Source organism: Zygosaccharomyces rouxii, assembly GCF_000026365.1.
Source record: "Zygosaccharomyces rouxii strain CBS732 chromosome D complete sequence".
NCBI lineage: Eukaryota > Fungi > Ascomycota > Saccharomycetes > Saccharomycetales > Saccharomycetaceae > Zygosaccharomyces > Zygosaccharomyces rouxii.
This window is the reverse complement of record NC_012993.1, coordinates 55,713-77,545: the sequence shown is the minus strand read 5'-3', so window position 1 is coordinate 77,545 and position 21,833 is coordinate 55,713. Positions and strand designations below refer to the sequence as shown.

Genomic DNA, 21,833 nt, shown 5'->3' with positions numbered 1-21,833 from the left:
AACACTTCCAAAATAAACAAACATATACATAAAGCTATATACTAGTTACCACTATTGCCATCATCATCATACATGATCTTCGGTGTCATCAGTAATAATACTTAAAATTTATGTCAACATAACTTCCAAGACAATGTAATTCTGACCTTTGGAGCCCTCGATCTTCATGACAGTTCTGATCAACCAAGAGCAACGGGGCTTAAGGACAATAGCTTATAATTAGCTCCTTAACTTATTGCTTTCTAAATACAATACTTGCTAAATATTGATAATTAGTAACAATGACAACTAATAAAGATACCAAATCATCGAAATATTAGATGGGAGGGAGTCGTACATGTTTCCCCCAAAATTAGCCGCCGGCCGGGTAAAACATTTTTAGGGGAGCCAAAGTGTCCCTAAACATTTCACCCCCCGCCCCCGCCGTCCCCTCCCCCGTTTTTTTTTTTTAGACTTGAGCGGAAAACTTGAGTATATAAGAGGGAATTATCAAGGGTTCCTTTGTGGGTACTGATCCGAATGGACTCCGCTTAAGTATCCACACGGTCTTGTTTGATAACAATGGTATTGAACAGGACTGTTTTACTGAGACTAGATAGTCAAGGTGAACCTGTCGTTGCACTCTCATATGGTCAAGGTGTTTTAACCCTGCCTTCTGTACCTCTACCCCCAGGTACTCCTAAAGGGACACCACTTTTCACAGTTAGATTGGTGGTTACCGCAGGATCTAAGGTATCTAGAGATGGTCTTGTATGGACGAATTGCCCACCTGATAGCGAAACGGAGTTCGATAGACACAAGTTTTACAAGAAGCAAATTCGTGCCACTTTTCACAAGGATGATAAGATTGATTTAGATATCTTTAGACCAGGACCTTACTGTTTCTATCTATCGTTTAGAAATAGAGACGGTAAATTAGAAACTACTAGGAAATTTTACTTTGTTGCTCCACCCATTCTACACGTAGATGGTAAGTTGGTTAAATTAGATTCTGTGGCTTTACAAACGGTGGTTTCCAAATGGATGGGTAAAAATTGGGATGCTGTTTTCGAGAGGATTGCCGCCAAAAAATACAACATGATTCATTTCACACCTTTACAGCGTAGAGGTCACTCTAATTCTCCTTATTCCATCTATGATCAGTTGGAATTTGATCCTGATCACTTTAGTAGCACTGAGGAAGTTAAACAGATGGTCCATAGGTTGCATACCAAATACAAGGCTTTAACCTTAACAGATGTGGTCTTTAACCATACTGCAGACAATTCTAAGTGGTTGAGGGAACATCCGGAATCTGGTTATAATGCTATCACCGCTCCTCATTTGATTCCTGCTATCGAATTGGATGGGGCTCTATTACAATTTAGTAAAACAATGGGTCAACTGGGTTACCCCACGGATTTACACAATTCAAACGACTTAGACCATGTGATGGAAGGAATTGACGTTCACGTGCTACAAGCTATCAGATTATGGGAATACTACGTGGTTGATGTTCGCGGTACTTTGGATCAATTACAGGGATATTGGAATGGACTCACCACAGACCCTGATTTAAAACTTCCATTGGATTCAAATTCTCCGGTGAAAGAAATTGCCCGCTACGTTCGTGAACATGCAACTGTTAAACCATTCGGTATCTTGGGTTCTCGTTTTGTCAACAAAGTAGATGTAATTAAATTCGGATCTGTCTTGCAAAAATTGTACGGAAAGAATTGGGATCGAAACATCTTGTCCAAAGCTGAAGAAATTCTGAACGAACTGAATTTACCTCTTTACAAGGACCACGATAACGATGTTAATGAAATTAGAAATCAATTATACAACCGTATCAAATATTCGAAGTTGGACCCATCGGGGCCAAGACAGGGACCCATCAACGATATATTCCCCTTGACAGAACCTTATTTCACCAGATTTAAAGCTGATGATGGTAAGGACTATGCATTGGCAAATAACGGTTGGATCTGGGCAAGTGACCCCTTGATTGATTTTGCCTCTGGTGAATCCAAGGCTTATTTGCGTAGGGAAGTTATTGTTTGGGGGGACTGTGTTAAATTGAGGTATGGTAAAGGTCCAGAGGATTCACCTTACTTGTGGAAACGTATTTCTGATTATGTGACTCAAAGCGCTTTAATCTTTGATGGTTTTAGAATTGACAATGCCCATTCTACACCATTGCACGTCGGTGAATACTTTTTAGATTTGGCTAGAAAGGTCAATCCAAATTTATACGTTGTGGCAGAATTGTTCAGTGGTTCTGAACAAATGGATTGTCTTTACGTGGAACGTCTTGGGTTATCATGTTTGATTAGAGAAGCTATGCAGGCTTGGACAGAAAGTGAATTATCCAGTTTAATTCATAAAAATGGCGGCAGACCAATTGGCTCTTACAGATTTGTACCCATGGACAACTTCTCCTACGACAGAGATATACAACTGAATAGGAACTATTGTTACCATGATGCATCTGACGGATCCATGAAATGTGTTTCTGAGATTATGATTCCGCGTATTTTGACCGCAGTACCACCTCATGCTCTACTAATGGATTGTACTCATGATAATGAAACTCCTAACCAAAAGAGAACCGTTGAGGATACTTTACCTAATGCAGCTCTTGTAGCATTATGCTCTTCAGCCGTTGGATCTAATTTTGGTTGCGATGAAATCTTCCCAAAGCTATTGAACTTAGTTACTGAATCAAGGACTTATGATATTCATGATTCTCCCGGTATTGGTAAAGTGAAATCTCTACTTAACGATATCAGAAAGGAAATAAATGAACTGAGTATGGATGTGGAAGATTCTGAGGCTTATGTACATCACGATGGACAATATATCACTTTCCATCGTACTGATGTAAAGTCCGGAAAAGGTTGGTACTTGATCGCTAGAATGAAATTTGGTGAAAACCAAGGTGATCAAAAATTGGAACCCCAAACCTTCGCCCACACTACTGCCAAACCGTTGTTTGCCTATTCTTTGGAAAAAACTGGTGAAGCTCCAAATGATCCCAAGTTATTGAAAGGTGTTCCTACCAAATTAGTCAAGTTGGAAGGTTTCAAAATACAGTTTAATGAAAATTCCAAGATTACTACTATTAGTCTACCAGATTATTTCCCTCAAGGTTCTATTGCGGTTTTTGAAACTCAACATTTAGGTGTTGATCAGAGTTTAGATCACTTTATCAGATCCGGTGCCATCCAGGCCACAAGTGGATTAGACTTAATCGCACTAAACTCTGTGCTATACCATTCAGACCAAGAGGAGAATGATATCACTGATGGCTCTACTGGCTCTTACGATGTCCCTAATTTCGGTAAATTGATTTATTGTGGATTACAGGGATGGATTTCTGTACTTAGGGGCATTGTCTTTAGCAACGATCTAGCTCACCCTTTGAGTGAAAACTTGCGTGAAGGTACTTGGGCTCTTGACTATTTGGTTGGAAGACTGGACCACTATCGCCACGAACCCGGCGTTGCCGCTGTACAGGACTGGTTACGTAGCAGATTCGACAGAATCAAACAATTGCCTTTCTACTTGAGACCCAGTTATTTCGCCCTAACGGTAGCTATCATATATGACACCTGTCGTTTGCGTGCCGTACAATTGATGCCTACTATGATTGGCAAATCTACTTTGTTTGTTCAGAGTTTAGCAATGACTTCTATTCAAATGGTCACAAGGATGAAATCCACTTCGATATACCCAGATCATCTAGTCCCCTCCATGGCAGCAGGTTTGCCACACTTCAGCACTGGGTGGGCAAGATGTTGGGGTAGAGATATCTTCATTTCCCTAAGAGGGTTGTTGTTAACGACCGGTAGGTTTGATATTGCTGAAGATCACATCCTGGCGTTTGCCAAAACTTTAAAACATGGGTTGATCCCCAACTTGTTAGACTCTGGTAAAAATCCTCGTTACAACGCTCGTGATGCTGCATGGTTCTTTATCCAAGCGGTCCAAGATTACATTGACATCGTTCCCAATGGGGAATCGATTCTGCAAAAGAAAGTCACAAGGAGATTCCCATTGGATGATACCTACGTGCCTGTGGACGACCCAAGAGCATTTCAACATACCAGTACTATTGAAGAGATCATTTATGAAATCTTCAGTAGACATGCAAATGGTATCAAGTATAGAGAAGCCAACGCAGGTCCTCAATTGGATAGGGTCATGTCAGATCAGGGCTTCAATGTGGAAGTTCATGTCGATTGGTCTACAGGTTTTGTCCATGGTGGCTCGCAATTCAACTGTGGTACTTGGATGGATAAAATGGGTGAGAGTGAGCGTGCTGGTTCTTACGGTGTTCCTGGAACGCCCCGTGATGGTGCCGCTGTTGAAATCATTGGTCTATTGAAAAGTTCTCTAAGATTTGTCAATGAGTTGAGTAAGAAGGGTTTGTTTAAGAATATTGAAGTAAAGAGGGAAAATGGTTCTCAAATTACTTTCCAAGAATGGGAGGAATTGGTTCAAAACAATTTCGAGAAGAAATTCTACATTCCCGAGGATCCTAAGGATGATGAGAAGTACGATATCGATTCCAACCTGGTTAACAGAAGAGGTATCTACAAGGATCTTTACCATACTGGTAAACCATACGAAGATTATGAACTAAGACCTAATTTCACCATTGCGATGACTGTCGCCCCCGAATTGTTTACGCCTGAATTGGCCCTGGGGGCACTCAACATTGCTGATAAGGTTATTAGAGGTCCAATTGGTATGAAAACTTTAGATCCAAGCGATTACAACTACCACCCATACTACAACAACGGCGAAGATAGTGATGATTTTGCAACTTCTAAAGGTCGTAACTATCACCAAGGTCCTGAATGGGTTTTTTTATACGGTTACTTTTTGAGAGCTTTCTACAGTTTCCATTACAAGACAAACCCGGCATGTCAAAGCAAAAAGGATAAAAGTCCTTCTTCTTACTTGTACCAAGAATTGTCTCACAGAATTGATCGTCTCTCTAAATGGATCGCCGAGAGCCCCTGGGCAGGTATCACCGAGTTGACAAACAAAGATGGAGAATTCTGTGGTGATTCCAGTCCTACTCAAGCCTGGAGTACTGCATGCCTGTTAGACATGTATCACGACTTATGGGTATCGTTTGAGCAATAACTCGAAGCATAGGTGAAGCTAGGAATAATATTTTTAATCGGACAACTACCAATTAATAAATAACGTAACGTATTGAAATTCGTATGTTGTAGGATATCTTAGCGAGTCTACCACTTCCTTTGGAGCATTTGGTATATGGGCATTGGCGGCTAATTGCACAATATGTCAAGAGTCATGTATATCGAAGGCACTTGATTGACTCCGTATCACGTGACTATAATATTACTCTTATTTTTTTTTGTACCGTGAAGAAGCGGGCCTTTGAAATCAGAATTCGGTATCGCCAAACAATCACAGGTGGATAAGGAATAAGGTTACAGGTAATCCATAAACGAGGAACCTAAAAGCCCAAATAGAGGTTTTAAGTAAGTGCTAGACACTTTGATAGGCGATACAGAAAGTGTCAGTGATCTTGATTGGCTTTTTGATTGAAAGTATTACTTCAAGACAAGTTGGGGCAAGTGTATCTATTCGATACACATGCGCACAGGGAGTTCTTCAGTTCTTAACTTAAAGGGAAAGGTAAAGAAAGTAAAGAGAAGTATAGCTTTTAATTCAAATACTACGGATTAGTGGCTTGTGATTGAGACTCTATTTGACACCTGTTGTGTGTTCTTCACGACGTGGTATTGGCGCTTAAAACGCGTTGAGTTGCTTTCAAACTATTAAATATTATATGGATTGCCACTGAATATGAATTCAATAATGGGCAATGATAAAGAAGTAGTGGAGCTGATAGATAATTTTTTCTTTAAATCCACTCTACTGATATGCTCAACAAAATCGAATAAATTGCAGACTCCCCTAGATGAAGTTCCACATTTCGATGAGGAGTGGTTCTTGAAGGGAACCGATGAGGAGTTAGAACTACCTGAAATAATCAAACAGTGGTCGAATTTCGATGGTGCAAGGGAACTACCGCCTCTTGTCATTGAAACCTATCTGGATTTACGGAATTTAGGCCCACAGGATAGTGTTCATTTGAAGGATGAAGAAGGAAATTCATGGAGTGTCTGCAGAGGTTCAAAGAAAAGCGAAATAGTTTTGGAACGATGGCTGATAGAACTCGATTCTCTTTCTGCCGCCTTCAAGAGTCATAAAGTTTCAGAAGAAGAGTCTAACAGTTTATCGAGACAATTTGTTTTACTTTTTCGTTATCTATACACTTTGACGCAATTGCTACCTGCCAACGATCTCTATTTATCGCTCTCAAAGAATGTCGTGTCCCATGGTACACTGCCTTTGATTAGTGTGTCCACTAGGATTCTTGATGGATCCAAACCGATTTTGTCAAAGGGAAGAATCGGTTTGAGTAAACCAATAATCAGTGCCTATTCCAATGTTATCAATGAATCAAATGTCCCTTCGCATTTGGAGCAAAGGAAGATTACTCCAGTGTGGACCAAATATGGGTTATTAAGAGTTTCCGTCTCTTATAGACGCGATTGCCACTTTGAAGTTCACCACGATAACGAAGAAGAGGCGAATATAGCGACAACGACAACGACTGCGGGGACTCCGGCAGCGAGAAGACCCTCGCAAAATCAACAACAATCAGTATCATTGTCCCCCCATGGACACGCTGGATCGTTAAATTCCATGGAACAACAATCTTTGCCCAGAAAACCGTTGTCCATCACTAGGCAATTACAACCTTTTAAAGTGGGGTCAGTAGGAAGTGCACCAATTCCACAACCTCATGCACTAACTAGAAATCCATCGAGTTCGTCGTCTATATTGGCTAATTTACAAGCTCAAAGGTCAACTAACAGTTCAATGTGGGGGCCTACTCAACAACAGATAACACCTCATGGCGGCGACCTTCACGTTGAAAGCACAAGTGCTGGTAGTACATCCAAATATTCTTCCTCATTTGATAGGTTACGTCGTCATTCAAGTGTGAAATATAATGATTTGCCTGGGGAAAGACCTCTGAAACCTGCTAAAATGCCATCAGATTCACAACCAACTGAAGATTTATTAGATTTTGTCAAAATGATGAACGATAGACCCGAGTTGAACATCAGAAGAAGTCCTCGAGCCAGTGTGGATATTTCAAATTCATTGATGAAGTTTCAAAATTTAAAACCTACAAATGATATAATTAGTGAAAATTTGAATTTATCGTTATCGTTAGATCCAAGTCATACATTTCAATCCCATTCGCACAGATCCAATTCTCACTCACCATTGCCATCATATTCACCAAATTTCAATTATCCGTTGATTCCATCAAAATTTTCTCAACCACGCTCTTTATCCCATGATGGTGATAGCGTTATGGGGGTAGTCACTAGTAGACGTAATTCCTCAGATGTTCTCTCAAAGAATGGTGCATCGAATCGTACCCGTAATAATAGCGTTTCTAGCAGTCGCAGACCTAGTGAATCTGAAAGGGGTACAACAACTCCTTCTTTCACGCCTGGCTCTGATTTTAATCATGAAAATTGCCCTAGGTCTAATTATCAAAGGGAAGAAAGTATAGAAGACGAAGACGAAGAAGGTCTTTTGGTGAATAGAAGTGGCGGTTCAAGCGCAACGAGAATTAAATCCATGGATAGTATATCCACCTCGATTTCCAAGAACAGGTTACCGATCCGGCAACCTTCCAATTATTCACAACCGACAACAACAGCGGTTCCTGCATATGCAAAACTACATAGACCGGGTGCCAGGTCCGCAGAACAACAGAGGGAAGAGTCCAGTAGAAAATTGGAGAACTCTATTACTACGACAGCTTCAACCCCAAATCCAGCTACAACCGACGACAGCTCACCTCATGGTGAAGACAACGATGATGAGGATTTACTCTTCTTTATGAGTGATATGAATCTTTCAAAAATGTAAAAACAAGAAAATAACAGAAATAACAAAAAAAAAAAAAAAAGGTCAATAATAGTGGAAAAACACAGAACTTCCCAACATCATTATTTTCAGATCTTCACTCCCCCCCGTTCAATTGTTATCATTATTCTATCATCTTCTGTTTCATTTTATTATTACGAGTTACATGGTTTATAAACACTAATATCAAATTTCTTCAATTTTCCCACTAGTTCCAGTCTGCTTACCGTTCTCATTTCTCATTTCTTCTTCTTGTTTGTCCTGCAAAACTTTCATTTTTAAATCGTGAATCTTGTGCTTTCCAATATGTTGCTGGTACCTTTCCTCGGTCTTGAAAGTCCTATAACATTTATCGTAATAACATTGTTTCTTTCTGCCAACTGTATTCAACAGCAGATCCATACCACTTTTACCTTGCACAAAATATTGCTCTAAATTTTGCTGTGCATGGTCTAATTCTGAAATTTTACGCTTTCGACTCCTGTGTTGTTCATCATTATGATCGCTACATTCGTTAGAAGAAGTCTCATTTTCCTTTGGAGGCAATAAAGATTGTGCTAACGATGGTGGCGGCAATTTGTCCCTGTGATTATTTTCAAAATGTGCTATCAATTCATTCTTCTTGGCAAAAGTCTCACTGTCACAAATTGAACATTTCCAATTTTTGGCAACGAGACTTTCATCATGGACTTTCATATGCATCTTTAAACCTTGTTCACCCACACAAGGTTTACTGCACACTTCACAGCGTAATTTAGGATGGTCATTCTTAATATGCACCTGTAGAGCAGTCCACGTCTTGAAGCCCTGAGCACAACTGGTAAATGTACATTGATAGGGGTTGACTACATTCGGATTATGGAATTTGGTCTCGTGGTGTCTTAGTGCCGCTGGGCTCTTTAGCTCCTTGTTACAATGTTCACAAATCAATTTCCTATGCGTAGACAATATATGAGACCTCAGGGTTGGATGCCTGTAAAAGGCTTCATTGCAACCGGGATAAGTACATTTAAAAGATTTTGTATGAGTAATTTCGTGTCTTTTCAAATGCTGCTGTGTGACAACACCTTTACCACATTGTGAACAGTGGAATGGCCTCTCATCTGTATGTAGCCATAAATGTCTCTCCAGGTGAATCTGCTTCGTAAAGGATTCCTCACACTGATTGCATTTAAAGGGTCTAATACCACGATGTACAACATCCTGGTGCTCTGTCAATGTCGATGGCCTAGCAAACGATTTATTACAACCTTCATAGTCGCAGAAATAGATCTTGGGCCTCGAGCTGCTACTTGATGAAAGACTCGACACGGAACGTACGCTCTGAGGTGATCCAGGCACCGATTCCAATTCCGTCTTGGAACCCTGCTGCCAAGATCTCAATTCCGCCAACCCAGGAATCATACTCCACCTCCTGAGGGATCCTCAATACCAAGCAAATGGTTCTTTTTAATACGCGATGAGATGAGATGAGCTATTGAAATTTCACCACGTTGGAAATGATTGATATTTTTTTCGTTTTTTTCACGATTTGATGATGAGGATGAAAAAAAAAAAAAAAAAGCTTGAAAAATTGATGAACTTTAAAGGTTTAAAGATTATTGATTTTATAACCAAAGTCAGTTGAGATTCATTCTCGTTAATTGGTTCATCATGTCTGATTATGAGGAAGCGTATGTTGCCCCTTTTCCCCTAACAACTCTGGCCAATTTTGGCCATCTTTAAACTTTGTTTAACTAACAATGATGTCTCTTATGATGATAATAATGCAGTTTCAACGATGGTGGTAATGAAAATTTTGAAGATTTTGACGTAGAACATTTCTCCGATGAAGATAATTTTAACGATGTTAATGGTAACGGTGGAGCTGTCGATGGTACTGGGCTCCCACAAGGTGATGGGCCCAAGGCTGAGAATGGAGATAATATAGTGGCAAGTAATATGGGAGGTGAAGAGTTTACCAGCGAACAGAATAGAAGAAAAACTCTCAAAGAGAAGGCAATCCCCAAGGATGAAAGAACCACGACGCCGTACATGACCAAATATGAGAGAGCTAGAATTCTTGGTACTAGAGCATTACAAATATCAATGAACGCACCTGTCTTTGTCGATTTAGAAGGTGAAACTGATCCATTAAGAATTGCCATGAAAGAGCTAGCTGAGAAGAAAATTCCGCTAGTTATTAGAAGGTATATGCCCGATGGTTCTTTTGAAGATTGGAGTGTAGAGGAGCTAATCGTCGATTTGTAAAAAAAATGTATATTAATAATAATAATAATAATGACTTATTATTCTGAAATCGTATTCATAAACTGTTTCCCCTTAAACACTTTCTTTCCTGCAAAATCTTGATCTGACGTAAACTCTCTAAACAGTTTCTCAAATTCTATTTCAGCTTTGGGATAACCTGCATCCTTCAAATAAGAAAGCAAGTCATCAACAGGTACGTTCAATTCGTTGTTATCTGATAAAACTTTCAAACAATTGACTATCTCCGTATCTTCAGGATATTTACCCATAGTTTCACCCATTATTGATAGAAATTCCGGAAACGTAACGCCCTCACCATCTTTGGCATTTGCAGTGGTGAGCATCGATTCTAACTGTTCAGGTTTCATTTGTTTACCAATGCTTTTAAATATTTTATCGAGATCCTTCTGTGATATGGCGCCATCACCATCGTCATCAATAGTTTGGAATGCATCCTTCAACCTTTGGATATGAGTCTGTGTAAGTTTGCTAAACGTCAATGAATCGTTATCAGACATCTTGGTAGTGATCTTGGAGAATTAGCGACTTCTATACGAGTTCTTTCTTCCCCTTGAAATATTTGTATAATGTGTTGATAAGTACAAAGATTCGAACTTCAACTCTCTTACTACTAACAAGAACAACATTACAAAGGAATAACACTAATAACAGGAAACAATTGTCTTCCCATGTCGAACGTCAAAGATCTGCTTAAGGAGGCCAAGGTCGAATTGTCTAGAGAGGATTATGTTGAAGCTGTAAAGATTTGCAAGAAAGTTCTGAATGCTGACAAGGAGAATTACTTTGCCCATGTGTTCATGGGTAAGTCATACTCTAACATGGATAACAGGATCCAAGATGCGATTGATCACTATAACAAAGCTATAGAGTTGCTACCTGAAGAATTACTGGCGTGGAAAGGTCTTTATCTTGTTTTCAAAGAAAGTGATGTAATACCAAGTATTGTAAATTTTGACACATATTTCGAATTCTGTGGTGGGTATGCAAGAGCATTAGCCAATAAAGGTGTTTCACAAGTGGATTTAATTCATGATATCAGAGTTTTTCGTAAGACCCATACTGATTGTGAAGAATCGTTCCTTAGACACATGGTACCAGGAACACCAACTGCGGAACAACTAGCACGTCATTTGATTTCAGCACAAGATGCAATTTCAGGATTAATTAGAATCTTAAACTCCAAGCAACAAGATCAAATTTCTAAGCATGTGAGCCGTGAAAGATTAAAATTAAGTGCAAATGATCCAAGTTATCAGGGAAAGATTAATACGCTGTCTTGGGAAGTTTACAAAGATTCAGAATTAGACGATTTGTACAACCAATTGATCAATATCACAGATGATGATGAACAGAGAAGTAATTTGGAAGCTCAATGGTTAGAATATAGACTCAAAGTATTGAAATCTACTCCACAAAATCTCAAGGGCTCATCTTTTGAAAAATTGAAAAGGATGACCGAAGATATGGTTCTGGTAGACCATGCATCCATAAGACCATGGAAATTGTATTTTGAATGGCAGGATTACGAAAATTTAGATTCAATGGATATGGATCTCATTATGAAGTTCTTTAGAAAATTCCCTATAGAACCACTAGCGGTTATCCTATACGCTTGGGTCTGCTCTAATTTCTCACAATACGATACTAAAAAATTGCAAACAGAAGCAGAGAAGAAATCCAGCGCTCAGGATGAAACTAATGAATTGAATGAGATAGATGAAAGTGAGAAGCGTGCTCTCAAGGAAATGATGGAAGCAGAAAATGATACCACCACAATGGCTGAAGATGAGGTTATGACTGCACTGATGGATAACATCACAAGGGCTCAGAGTAGTGCATTAGCTCACCGAATAGTTTCACAGTATTACATATATTCTAAGGAAAATGAAGCTGCTCTTACTTACGTGAAGAAAGGTGCTTCCTTAGTGGCATATGAAGTTCGGGATTATGGTGCTCATCTAGTGAATTCTAAAAGAGAATTCACATTGAAATTGGCAACGCTTTACATCTATATTGATTCTCCTAAGAACCATTCCCTAGCGCTAAGCTTGTTTGAGAAAGTATTAAAGGAAAACCCGGAAAACACACAAGCGAAAATGGGAAAGGGTCTAATTTTCATGGAAAGACAGAATTATACAGATGCAAAACTCTTACTTTCAGAAGTCATTAGCCAATATGCAGATAATTTGGAATTTCTTTCAGAGTTAGCGTGGTGTGAAGCTTGTTTGGGAAATCTAGACGAGTCCATTGGTATCTTGAACAAAGTTTTAACTTCTCTACAAGGGACCGATTTAAGAACTTCTGCCTTTAGGGCCTTAAACATTTGGAGATTGGCGAAGACTCATGTGTTGAAGCAAGAAAAGGAAAACCCTGAAGACCAAAAATACGTCAAAATTGCCTTTAGACTATTGATTCAATCGATCAAAGTACTAGATACATATGCTCCAAATTATTCCGCATTAGGTGATATCTACAACAGATTTTACAAAGATGGAGTAAGAGCTTTTAAATGTTTCTATAAGGCATTTGAACTTGATGATTCGGATTTAATGGCTGCTAGATACATGTCTGAAAACTACACAGAGTTGGGTAATTGGCAAGCTGCTCGTGTAGTATGCGAAAGACTAGTAGGATCAGAAAGAGCCAAGAGAGCTCTGCAAACGGTCAATTGGCCATTTAGAGTCATAGGTATCGCATACCTAGAAGGCCAACAGGAGGCAAATTCTATTGAATGGTTCCAATCCGCCTTAAGAGTTAATCAATCTGATGTAGAAGCCTGGGTTGGATTGGGACAAGCCTACTACGCTTGTGGTCGTATCGAGGCTTCCATAAAAGTATTCGAAAAAGCTATTGAATTAGATTCAGAGCATCATTACGCCAAATATTTAAAGGCACAATCACTTTCCCTAATGGGTCAATTCGATGAAGCAATCGACATTTTAAATGCATTAACCGAAATTTTACCTCAAGAAACGATCTTCCAAATGACCAAGGCAACCATTTTGGTGAACTATGCTCATGATTTGTATTCTCAAGGGTTTTTAATGAAATCAGTAGCAACTGCCGCTGATGCAATTGGTATTATGCAATTTATTGCAACCGAGTTATCTTTCTATGGCCAAGCCTTGTGGATTGGAATATTAAAGGCTTTGAAACTATTCATTTGGGTGGAATCTAAAGTTGGTGATCTTCCAGTAGAAGCTTTAATCTCTACCTTTGGTGCCGTGTCTACTTCGAATCAAGTTTTAAATTCCATTGATGAGCTGGATGGTATCACACTAGACAACATTTTGTCAGAAATTGAAGACAGTAGTATATCCATCGCTTGCAAACTATTGATCTTATCAGCGAAATATGCTGTCGCAACAACTACTTATGAAGCATTGACAAGAACTGTGAGATCTTCTCTTTGGTATAACATAGGGACATCTGAACTGTCTGCTTACCACATTTTGAAGAATGACAAATTTAGAGATTCTGCAATCGCATCTTTCAAAAAATCTATTCAATACCAATCTAATACAGTCGAGTCCTGGATGGGATTGGGTATCGCCACGATGGATGTCAACTATCGAGTTGCTCAACACTGTTTCATTAAATGTACCGCAATGGCGCCTAAGGAGGGTTCAGTATGGTTCGATCTGGCATTGCTGGCACTGCAAAATAATGATGCAGAATTCGCTCTAACTGTGCTAAATAAGTCACAGAGCATTGCGCCTCAAGATTCTTCTCCATGGCTAGGTAATGCCTTGATCTTGGAGAAACAGGGCAAGATAAAGGAAAGTTGTAGAATGTTCGCACATGCGTTTATTTTGTCCAATGGTAGATCCAAGGCAGCTCAACTCTATTTTGCTAAATCAGTACTTCAAAATCGCATTGGTTATTCGGGTGATGAAAGAGATATTTCCGCAGTGGAGGAACTGTCAGCGGTGGTTCACGGTCTGGACCAATACTTTAAGAAATCTCCATCCGACTCCTTTGCTCTTCAATGCGCACTACTAGCTTTGGAAAGATTACGTATTTTCCCTTACGCAACTGGTGTTGCTGACAGACTGGTTCGTTTAATCGAATCCCGTTTCGAGAAGGGTCAAGATAATGATGAGCTTTACAATTTCGCGGTAGTCAAAGCGCAAATTGCTCGTGTTCAACTGGGTCTAGGTCAATACGATGCCGTGATTGAAAATGCAGACTTATCGAGAAGCATTTTGGTGGATTTTGAGAACGAAAATAACACTTCGATTTTTGTCTCTAATCATATCTGTCTAGCATTAGCATACTTCTTCTCAGATAATTTTGATGAGACTTTAACCCATTTGGAGGAGTTGTTAAGATTATCTAAGGAATCCAAACATCTCGTTATTTTGATCTCTAAGCTTCTGTACTCAGTTGGTTCTGAGGATACGAAGACAATTGCGATTGAAGAATTAACTGAATGTCTCTCCAATAAAAATGGTGACCTGATACTATGCTTGACGCTAGCGGCAATAGCATTACTTGAGGGAAAACGCGAAGATATGTCCATCGTCTTCGGCAGACTCCGTGAAACGCCATTAGAAGATGTAATAGCGGATGAACACCGTGATCTACCCTATTTGATGGATCTTCTATACAAAAAGCTGTCTCATGGTAAATCTACAGGTAATGGCGTATCATGGCAGAGATCTGCGTTCTTTTTCATGAACGATAACAAAGTATGGACCGATTTGAGCAAGAAAATTCAACAAAGAGTTGCCTCAGATGGCCAAAACAAAGTAACTTCTCGCCAATTGAGTGATTGTTATTGGTCACAAAAGAATTTGAAAAGCATACAAAGGAGTATTTTCCTTTGCCCTGATAATGCATCTGCTGTGTCTGCACTCAACCAGTGCTTTTAACCATTAACATTAATTTAAAATTCATAATGAGGCGAACTCTTTTTTGTTGTTCCTCCACCGTCTATAAATATTAGAGTACATAGACTAGTTACAAGTTATCATTGACTAATTTAGAATTTAAAAATCTCCCAGAGGGAAAGCATTCTTGATACTCGGGTCCAGATATTAAGTTCACGTTCATTGACCATCTTCAATTGATTTAGTTCACTTGGAAGTAAAAGTTCAGTTTCTTTACCCTTGACATCATCTCTATTTGCCTTTGTTAGAAGAGTAGAATTATCCTCTTTTAACCTTTCCTTCTTATGAAGCAAATTGGCAACATTCCATGCTAAATTTTGATTCATAAAATTATAAGCATGTCTTTCCTTAGACCTAAAGAGGAACACTGCTCTAGAAGCAGCCCTATCTGCGGTTCTGGGAACTTCTTGGATCTCAATGACATTATATTTGATTAGTGAACCTATTGTGGTCCTAATATCTTTTTCCTTCATTAAAGCTGTCGAATTGATAAATTTCTCTGAAACAAGGCTATTTTCTCTAATGCAACGACAGATACGCATGGCTGAAGGTCCCAATGTTGATGCTATAATATAGTCGTAAGTCAAGGTTTTGAGTATGGGAAGAACCTTTGTATATGGAACATAAAAGACACCTGGCCTAATCTCTTTCAAGAAAGGGATGCTCGTTGACGCCAGTAACTTCAGATGACCGTTTACTAAAGATACAGAATGGGGGTTACCATCATCTTCATCGATTGGATCATCATCATCGTTATCATCTTCTTGTTGTTCTTGTTCTTGTTGAGGATTAGGTAATGGCGGAATAACAAACCCATCTTCCGTCTTCAACTTTTTAGTCGGTAATTGATCGTTGGGATTTGGTCCACGTTTATTAGTTCTTAAAGATGTCTTCAAAGTATTTCGAAGATCTAGAGATTCAGGTAAATATTTGGCAATATCAATTGCACTAAAAGTGGTACCAGCATTTTTCTCCTCTAAAAGCTCTTGTTCCTCATGTATAGATTTAGCTTCATCTAAATCTTGTAGAAGCCCTGTCAGAGTAAGTGGATCTACAGGTTCTGGCGATTTTGGTTCTGTAATCTGTAATGCAATATTGTAAACTTGAGATGGAATGCTGCCGATTCTCGTTCTAGCCAATTGAACCAATTGCTTTGATCTTCTTATCTTGAGGAATCTAGCGAAATTTATTGTCAAGGGTAAATTACCGACAACAGTTCTTAGGGAAGTCTGTGGATCCGTAGTTAGTACCTTGGATAAATCATTAACGCTATTCAAAATTTGTAAAAATTCTACCTTGGCCTTGGATTTAGCTTCATTTCTTTTCTTCAAATCAGACATCGTAGAGGTTCTTGGAATGGCATTGTAAGCTTTTATATAGAGCCCATCCCATAATGCTTTGACAGGTGTATAATGAACCTTTGTGATTGCTGTTAAGAATCCACCTTCGCAAAGCTGCACAAATACTGAAATAACATCTCTTTTTGAGATTTGTGGATCACAACTCTGTAAATAATCATTCAATGTCAATGAACCCAATGACAAAATGTTTTGGACAATCTGAGATGCCATAGAAGGGTTAGAGACTCTTCTACCCAATTCTTCGATAACGGATCCAGAATATAGGAAAAGAAGTAAACCTTCTTCGTTGAAATAATAATAAGTAATAGCCCTACCGGAGCTACCAACAGATTCTTCCACATACCTAATACATCTAAGTTGAATCAATGACACCAATGTAGCCTTAACGCTCCGCGCATTCATTGATGATGGCGCTTTAGAGCAGATCTCACCCACAGAAAGCCTTCCTAATGAGAGCAGTACATCGACGATAAATGCAGCACGTTCTCCCAGCAGAGATTTAGCCAATTCTGTATAAAGAAACCACTCTGGACTCAAAGTTCTTTGTTCTAATGAAGAAACCATGACTATATCTTCCTGTTGGGCTCCAGGAGTATTTGAAGCATTAGGGGCTGGCGTCGTTGAGGACGCATTAGGTACAGGCGTTGATGATTGTGCGACAGATGCCATTATGAAGGTTCCCAGGACCGCCAATAGTCAAGCAAAGAGTATATAAATACATATCCTCAAATATAGTTTTGCATATAAATCATCATCTCAGCTCATCTCATCTCATCTCGGAAGGTGAAAAAAAAAAATTCGAATTATGTTACCCGGTCTCAGCTGTCATTAAAATTTATACTATAATATTGAGAAATAGCCGCTGAGATCTCACTAATAGATTCTAATATGTATATTAAAAATTTCTTCAAATTTTGTTCTATATATCTATGAAATTTTGGTAAATTTATCGCAAATATTAGTGGCAAATGTCAGAAATTAGAGTTTTCAACTGAAAATATCGTAAGAGTTTTGAATCATGGTTGGAAAGTAATAAGTAATAGCATTCATTGCACATCTTTCTATTGCGAATTCGATATACAACAACTCTCTTTGGAAAACATGGACTAATCTCTGGGAGATGCAATGGCTTTTGCAATATTACTTTAATTTCTTCAAAACTTACTTTTCTCACCCAGGGTTAAAGATAACAAGGTCATATCTGAGCTCAATTGCAGAACTTCACACAGTGAAAACTTTTTCCTTGAAACGAATGTTGGCGCTTAATTGCTTATTACTATTTGTCAATAAATTAAAAATTAAAAATTAAAGCCCTGCAGGGGGCTCGAACCCCTAACCTTGTGATTAAGAGTCACACGCGCTACCGATTGCGCCAGCAAGGCTTGTTAATTGTTGGTTTATGAAGAAAAAACTAACAAACACATCTAGGAAGAAGGGTCATGTGGGTCATGTGCTAAAGCTTTCGGATTCATAGAATACCCATTTATATGCTTGTAAACGATTCCAACTGGTATCTGTTTCTTGTTTAATTGGTTCCAGTATTACCCAAACTCCGTTTGTCTACGGATCTACACAAGCCCTCTACTGCGTCAAAATTAAGCTGTTATGTTCCCTGGAGCTTTACTGCAACTAGATTAACCTGATCCTATACCAGAAAACCTGATATACGGTGCTAGTGTTCATCGAATACTTTGCAAGGCATTTCTTATCGCCTGTTTCTGTACTTCGGTGTCGTTCCATATGTAAAGCTGAAGCTCATCGCGATGCAGTTGATTACAACTGTAACATACAACTACAGGAGAAAATGCATTTAGCTGATCAATTTCTTAATAGTATATCCCATGAGAGGGATCAAGATGTTAATCAGACTGAAAGATTGTTGAATTCTTTACCTCTGACTAAATTGGTTAAAGCTGGCTATGCAATCACCAACTTAAATCTTGAGAATTTGAGAACAGGTTTAGGTGGTAAAATTTATTTGGAATTAGGTCCTGATAATGCCATTGATCAAGAGATTGCAAGAGGGGATGTTAAAGTCGGCGACATTGTTATTATAGCACCTGTTAAGTCTAAGTTCAAGGACGAATCTCGTTGTAATGGTGTGGTATTCAAAATGTCATCCCAACAACTAGTGGTATCTATTGAAGAATCCATGGAGGAAGAGGCTGTTAAACTGTACTCATCAAGACTTTATGTCCTTAAGACCACTAATACTATCACATATCAACGTATGGAATCCTCGATGCGTAAATTGAAAGAGATAGAATCGTTAAAGGGAAATTCAATTGTTCAGTATTTGCTGGAAGGTAAGCCATTTCATGCCTCTGCACCAGATCCAAAAGTAAAATTTCACAATGAATCCTTAAATGATCCTCAGCGTCAAGCTATTAGGTTTTCCCTATCAAATGAAATTAGTATAATCCATGGTCCTCCAGGTACTGGTAAAACCTATACACTAGTGGAATTAATTCAACAACTAGTAGAGAGGGGACAAAGAGTGCTTGTTTGTGGGCCTTCAAATGTGTCTGTGGATACTATCTTGGAAAGGCTCTCAAAAGTTCTTCCAGGAACTTCACTAATACGTATAGGACACCCAGCACGGTTGCTAGAAAAGAATCTGACCCATTCGCTAGATGTATTAAGTAAAACTGGTGATGCAGGTGCTATAGTTAAAGATATATCTAAAGAAATTGATCAAACTATCGCCAGTATCAAAAAATCAAGATCTTTTCATGACCGTCGAGAAGGTTGGAAAACAGTTAAAGATTTGAGGAAGGAATTGAGACTGAGAGAAAGGAAAGTAATCAATGACTTGATCATGGAATCCAAAGTTATTGTAGCAACACTACATGGTTCTAGTAGCAAAGAGTTGCTTTCTACATACAATGCTATTCCCAAACTCTTTGATACATTAATCATCGATGAAGTTTCACAAAGTTTAGAACCTCAGTGTTGGATTCCATTAATCTCTCACAAACAGTCTAATATTGGTAAATTAGTGCTGGCGGGTGATAACAAACAATTACCGCCCACCATCAAGACTGAAGACGATAAAAAAGTGCAAAAACTGTTGGGAACCACATTGTTCGATAGATTGATAAAGCAATACGGTGATAGCTTCAAACAGCTACTAACAATTCAGTACAGAATGAATGAGGAGATTATGAGCTTTGCATCACAAGAAATGTATGATGGCAAGTTGATTGCGGATAAATCTGTAGCTACACAGAGACTTACGGACCTTCCTGGTGTGGATGTAAATGAGGATACAGAAGCACCGCTGATATGGTATGATACGCAAGGTGATGATTTCCCAGAAAGTTCTAATGAAGATGAGGAAATTGCGGCCTCAAGATTTAATGAAAACGAGGCACTGCTACTTGAAGATCACATCTCAAAATTAGTCGGTAGCAATGTTCCACAAGATGCCATTGGGGTAATCTCACCATACAGTGCACAGGTTGGTATTATAAAGAAATTAATCCATGAAAAGTACCCTCAAGTTGAAATTTCCACTGTTGATGGATTTCAAGGTAGGGAAAAGGAGGTCATCATATTATCATTGGTTAGAAGTAATGATACTTTCGAAGTTGGCTTCCTCAAAGATGATAGAAGACTTAATGTTGCCATTACAAGACCAAAGAAACAACTGTGCATTGTGGGTAACATGGAAACTTTAGAGAGAAGTCGAGTACCATTTCTTGAACATTGGGCTCATTGGAGCGAAGAAAACGCAGAAATTAGGTATCCTGACATCGATGATTTATTATGAACTATTTAGATTAATTAATTAATTATCTTGGCCAACATAAAAATCGACCATTTCATCTGCAGTGACGAACATTGCATATTTCGGATTAAACGCTATGGTTCTCGGGCATGATTCAGGTGCCGCCTGTATATAACCCTGTGGTTTTAAAGTTTTACCGCTAACTGATTCTGAATGATTCCAAATGGCAATTTTGCCTTCATAATCCGTACCCATTGTATATCTACCATCAGGCGTAAAACATGCGGACCCGGAATCCATAAATTCTCTCAGTGGAAACGATTTTGTACCTGACAACTCAAACAATTGTGTTCCATCAAAAGCATCAAGTATAACTTGTCTACCTGCAGATGATCCCAATAGCAGATATTTACCGTCGTTAGAAAATTCTAGTTTGTTCCATTTATCAAATTTGGGATTAACTTTGATAACTAGGAAAGGCCCATTCTTCAACTGTTTTAAATTGTATAATCCAATTTCATAATTTTGTGGATTACCCAATGCAAATACCAACCCACTGGGATCATATGCTATACAACTTGGTACTAAACTGGGTACAATAGCCTGTGCCTTTGAAGCTCTCATATCCCAAAGTCTTACAGATTCATCGTAGGATGCGGAAAGGAAAGTATCATTTAATGGTGACATTTGAAGATCGCTGACGAGTGCCCCATGTCCCGTAAAATATCTCAAGTACTGATTGGTCTCTAAATTCAAATGTCTAATATCAAAGCTCTTCATGGTAGAACTGTAGATACATTCTGATTGTGAGTGTGTAAACCTTGCTGCATGACAACCGTATTTCTTAGAGGCAATTGTATTCAAAAATCGACATCCAACAGCATCGTAAAGATGCATGTTATCACTTGCTGAAGCGCTCAATAAGTATTGTCCATGGTCATCGAAGCTTAAAGACGTTATAGGCAGAACTTCATTCTCCGGCAGCCTAAATGATTTAACAGCTCTAAACTTTGACAGATTCTCCTTTGAAATATCCATTTAAACCACTACTTGAATCCCGTCTAACCTCCTTTTGAAGCTTTCACTAAAGTTGTATTCGAAGTTTGTGCAACTTCAAAGCTTTTTCACTTTTATGTTGAAGATCAAGTACAAATAAAGGGCAATATAAAAACAAGTCTACACAGGATTGAACACTCTGCAATCCAAAAGCCCGCGTATAATGGGCTTCAACGGTATCTTACACTATGGGTTTGATTTGACCTTAATTGCCATGGTTCTCGCCGCTATAAGACAGAATACTGGCTATGTATTCGCATATGAACAGTACGGCATCGGAACATATCTCTACAAGTATCTAGGATGGGGAGAATGGTGCTATTCGTACTTGGTCAGGTTTGTCAAGTTTTCTGGCAAGTTTAGAAAGCAATTGCCGCAGGATAAGTTTACACAAGATTCCTCGACTAGAATCGAAGAATTGGATCGTACTGAACGCAAATCGAGTTCAAGAAGGAGGCAATCTCGACACCAATAAGTAGCCATTTATAGTCAATTGGGCCTCCAATAGTTGCTTTACTTTCTTCACATGATGTTGCTATATTA

At 38.8% G+C, this 21,833-nt stretch overlaps 10 protein-coding genes and 1 non-coding gene across 11 annotated transcripts; 6 read left to right on the top strand and 5 right to left on the bottom strand.

Moving 5' to 3' along the window:
- Positions 1-561: 561 nt before the first annotated feature.
- GDB1 (bifunctional 4-alpha-glucanotransferase/amylo-alpha-1,6-glucosidase) lies at positions 562-5,136 on the top strand (the record flags this gene model as incomplete). Its single annotated transcript, XM_002496430.1, has 1 exon — positions 562-5,136. The coding sequence occupies one exon, from the start codon at positions 562-564 to the stop codon at positions 5,134-5,136; it is 4,575 nt and encodes a 1,524-aa protein (XP_002496475.1).
- A 693-nt stretch (positions 5,137-5,829) lies between these two features.
- ATG13 (serine/threonine protein kinase regulatory subunit ATG13) lies at positions 5,830-7,983 on the top strand (the record flags this gene model as incomplete). Its single annotated transcript, XM_002496429.1, has 1 exon — positions 5,830-7,983. The coding sequence occupies one exon, from the start codon at positions 5,830-5,832 to the stop codon at positions 7,981-7,983; it is 2,154 nt and encodes a 717-aa protein (XP_002496474.1).
- Positions 7,984-8,166: 183 nt separating this feature from the next.
- PZF1 (Pzf1p) lies at positions 8,167-9,384 on the bottom strand (the record flags this gene model as incomplete). The annotated part of the gene is made up of 1 exon (XM_002496428.1): positions 8,167-9,384. The coding sequence occupies one exon, from the start codon at positions 9,382-9,384 to the stop codon at positions 8,167-8,169; it is 1,218 nt and encodes a 405-aa protein (XP_002496473.1).
- Positions 9,385-9,633: 249 nt separating this feature from the next.
- RPO26 (DNA-directed RNA polymerase core subunit RPO26) lies at positions 9,634-10,230 on the top strand (the record flags this gene model as incomplete). The annotated part of the gene is made up of 2 exons (XM_002496427.1): positions 9,634-9,653; positions 9,753-10,230. The coding sequence occupies 2 exons, from the start codon at positions 9,634-9,636 to the stop codon at positions 10,228-10,230; spliced, it is 498 nt and encodes a 165-aa protein (XP_002496472.1).
- Positions 10,231-10,268: 38 nt separating this feature from the next.
- Positions 10,269-10,748, bottom strand: MLC2 (Mlc2p; the record flags this gene model as incomplete). The annotated part of the gene is made up of 1 exon (XM_002496426.1): positions 10,269-10,748. One exon carries the CDS (start codon positions 10,746-10,748, stop codon positions 10,269-10,271), a length of 480 nt encoding a protein of 159 aa, XP_002496471.1.
- A 171-nt stretch (positions 10,749-10,919) lies between these two features.
- Positions 10,920-15,125, top strand: SKI3 (SKI complex subunit tetratricopeptide repeat protein SKI3; the record flags this gene model as incomplete). Its single annotated transcript, XM_002496425.1, has 1 exon — positions 10,920-15,125. The coding sequence occupies one exon, from the start codon at positions 10,920-10,922 to the stop codon at positions 15,123-15,125; it is 4,206 nt and encodes a 1,401-aa protein (XP_002496470.1).
- Positions 15,126-15,235: 110 nt separating this feature from the next.
- Positions 15,236-17,173, bottom strand: RPC82 (DNA-directed RNA polymerase III subunit C82; the record flags this gene model as incomplete). The annotated part of the gene is made up of 1 exon (XM_002496424.1): positions 15,236-17,173. One exon carries the CDS (start codon positions 17,171-17,173, stop codon positions 15,236-15,238), a length of 1,938 nt encoding a protein of 645 aa, XP_002496469.1.
- A 640-nt stretch (positions 17,174-17,813) lies between these two features.
- Positions 17,814-17,886, bottom strand: ZYRO0D00792r. Its single transcript has one exon. It is a non-coding gene; the product is annotated as a tRNA-Lys (tRNA).
- A 422-nt stretch (positions 17,887-18,308) lies between these two features.
- Positions 18,309-20,276, top strand: HCS1 (ATP-dependent 5'-3' DNA helicase HCS1; the record flags this gene model as incomplete). Its single annotated transcript, XM_002496423.1, has 1 exon — positions 18,309-20,276. One exon carries the CDS (start codon positions 18,309-18,311, stop codon positions 20,274-20,276), a length of 1,968 nt encoding a protein of 655 aa, XP_002496468.1.
- Positions 20,277-20,294: 18 nt separating this feature from the next.
- On the bottom strand, positions 20,295-21,272 carry SWD2 (WD-repeat containing protein SWD2; the record flags this gene model as incomplete). Its single annotated transcript, XM_002496422.1, has 1 exon — positions 20,295-21,272. The coding sequence occupies one exon, from the start codon at positions 21,270-21,272 to the stop codon at positions 20,295-20,297; it is 978 nt and encodes a 325-aa protein (XP_002496467.1).
- A 181-nt stretch (positions 21,273-21,453) lies between these two features.
- Positions 21,454-21,765, top strand: MCO12 (Mco12p; the record flags this gene model as incomplete). Its single annotated transcript, XM_002496421.1, has 1 exon — positions 21,454-21,765. One exon carries the CDS (start codon positions 21,454-21,456, stop codon positions 21,763-21,765), a length of 312 nt encoding a protein of 103 aa, XP_002496466.1.
- Between the last annotated feature and the right edge of the window lie 68 nt (positions 21,766-21,833).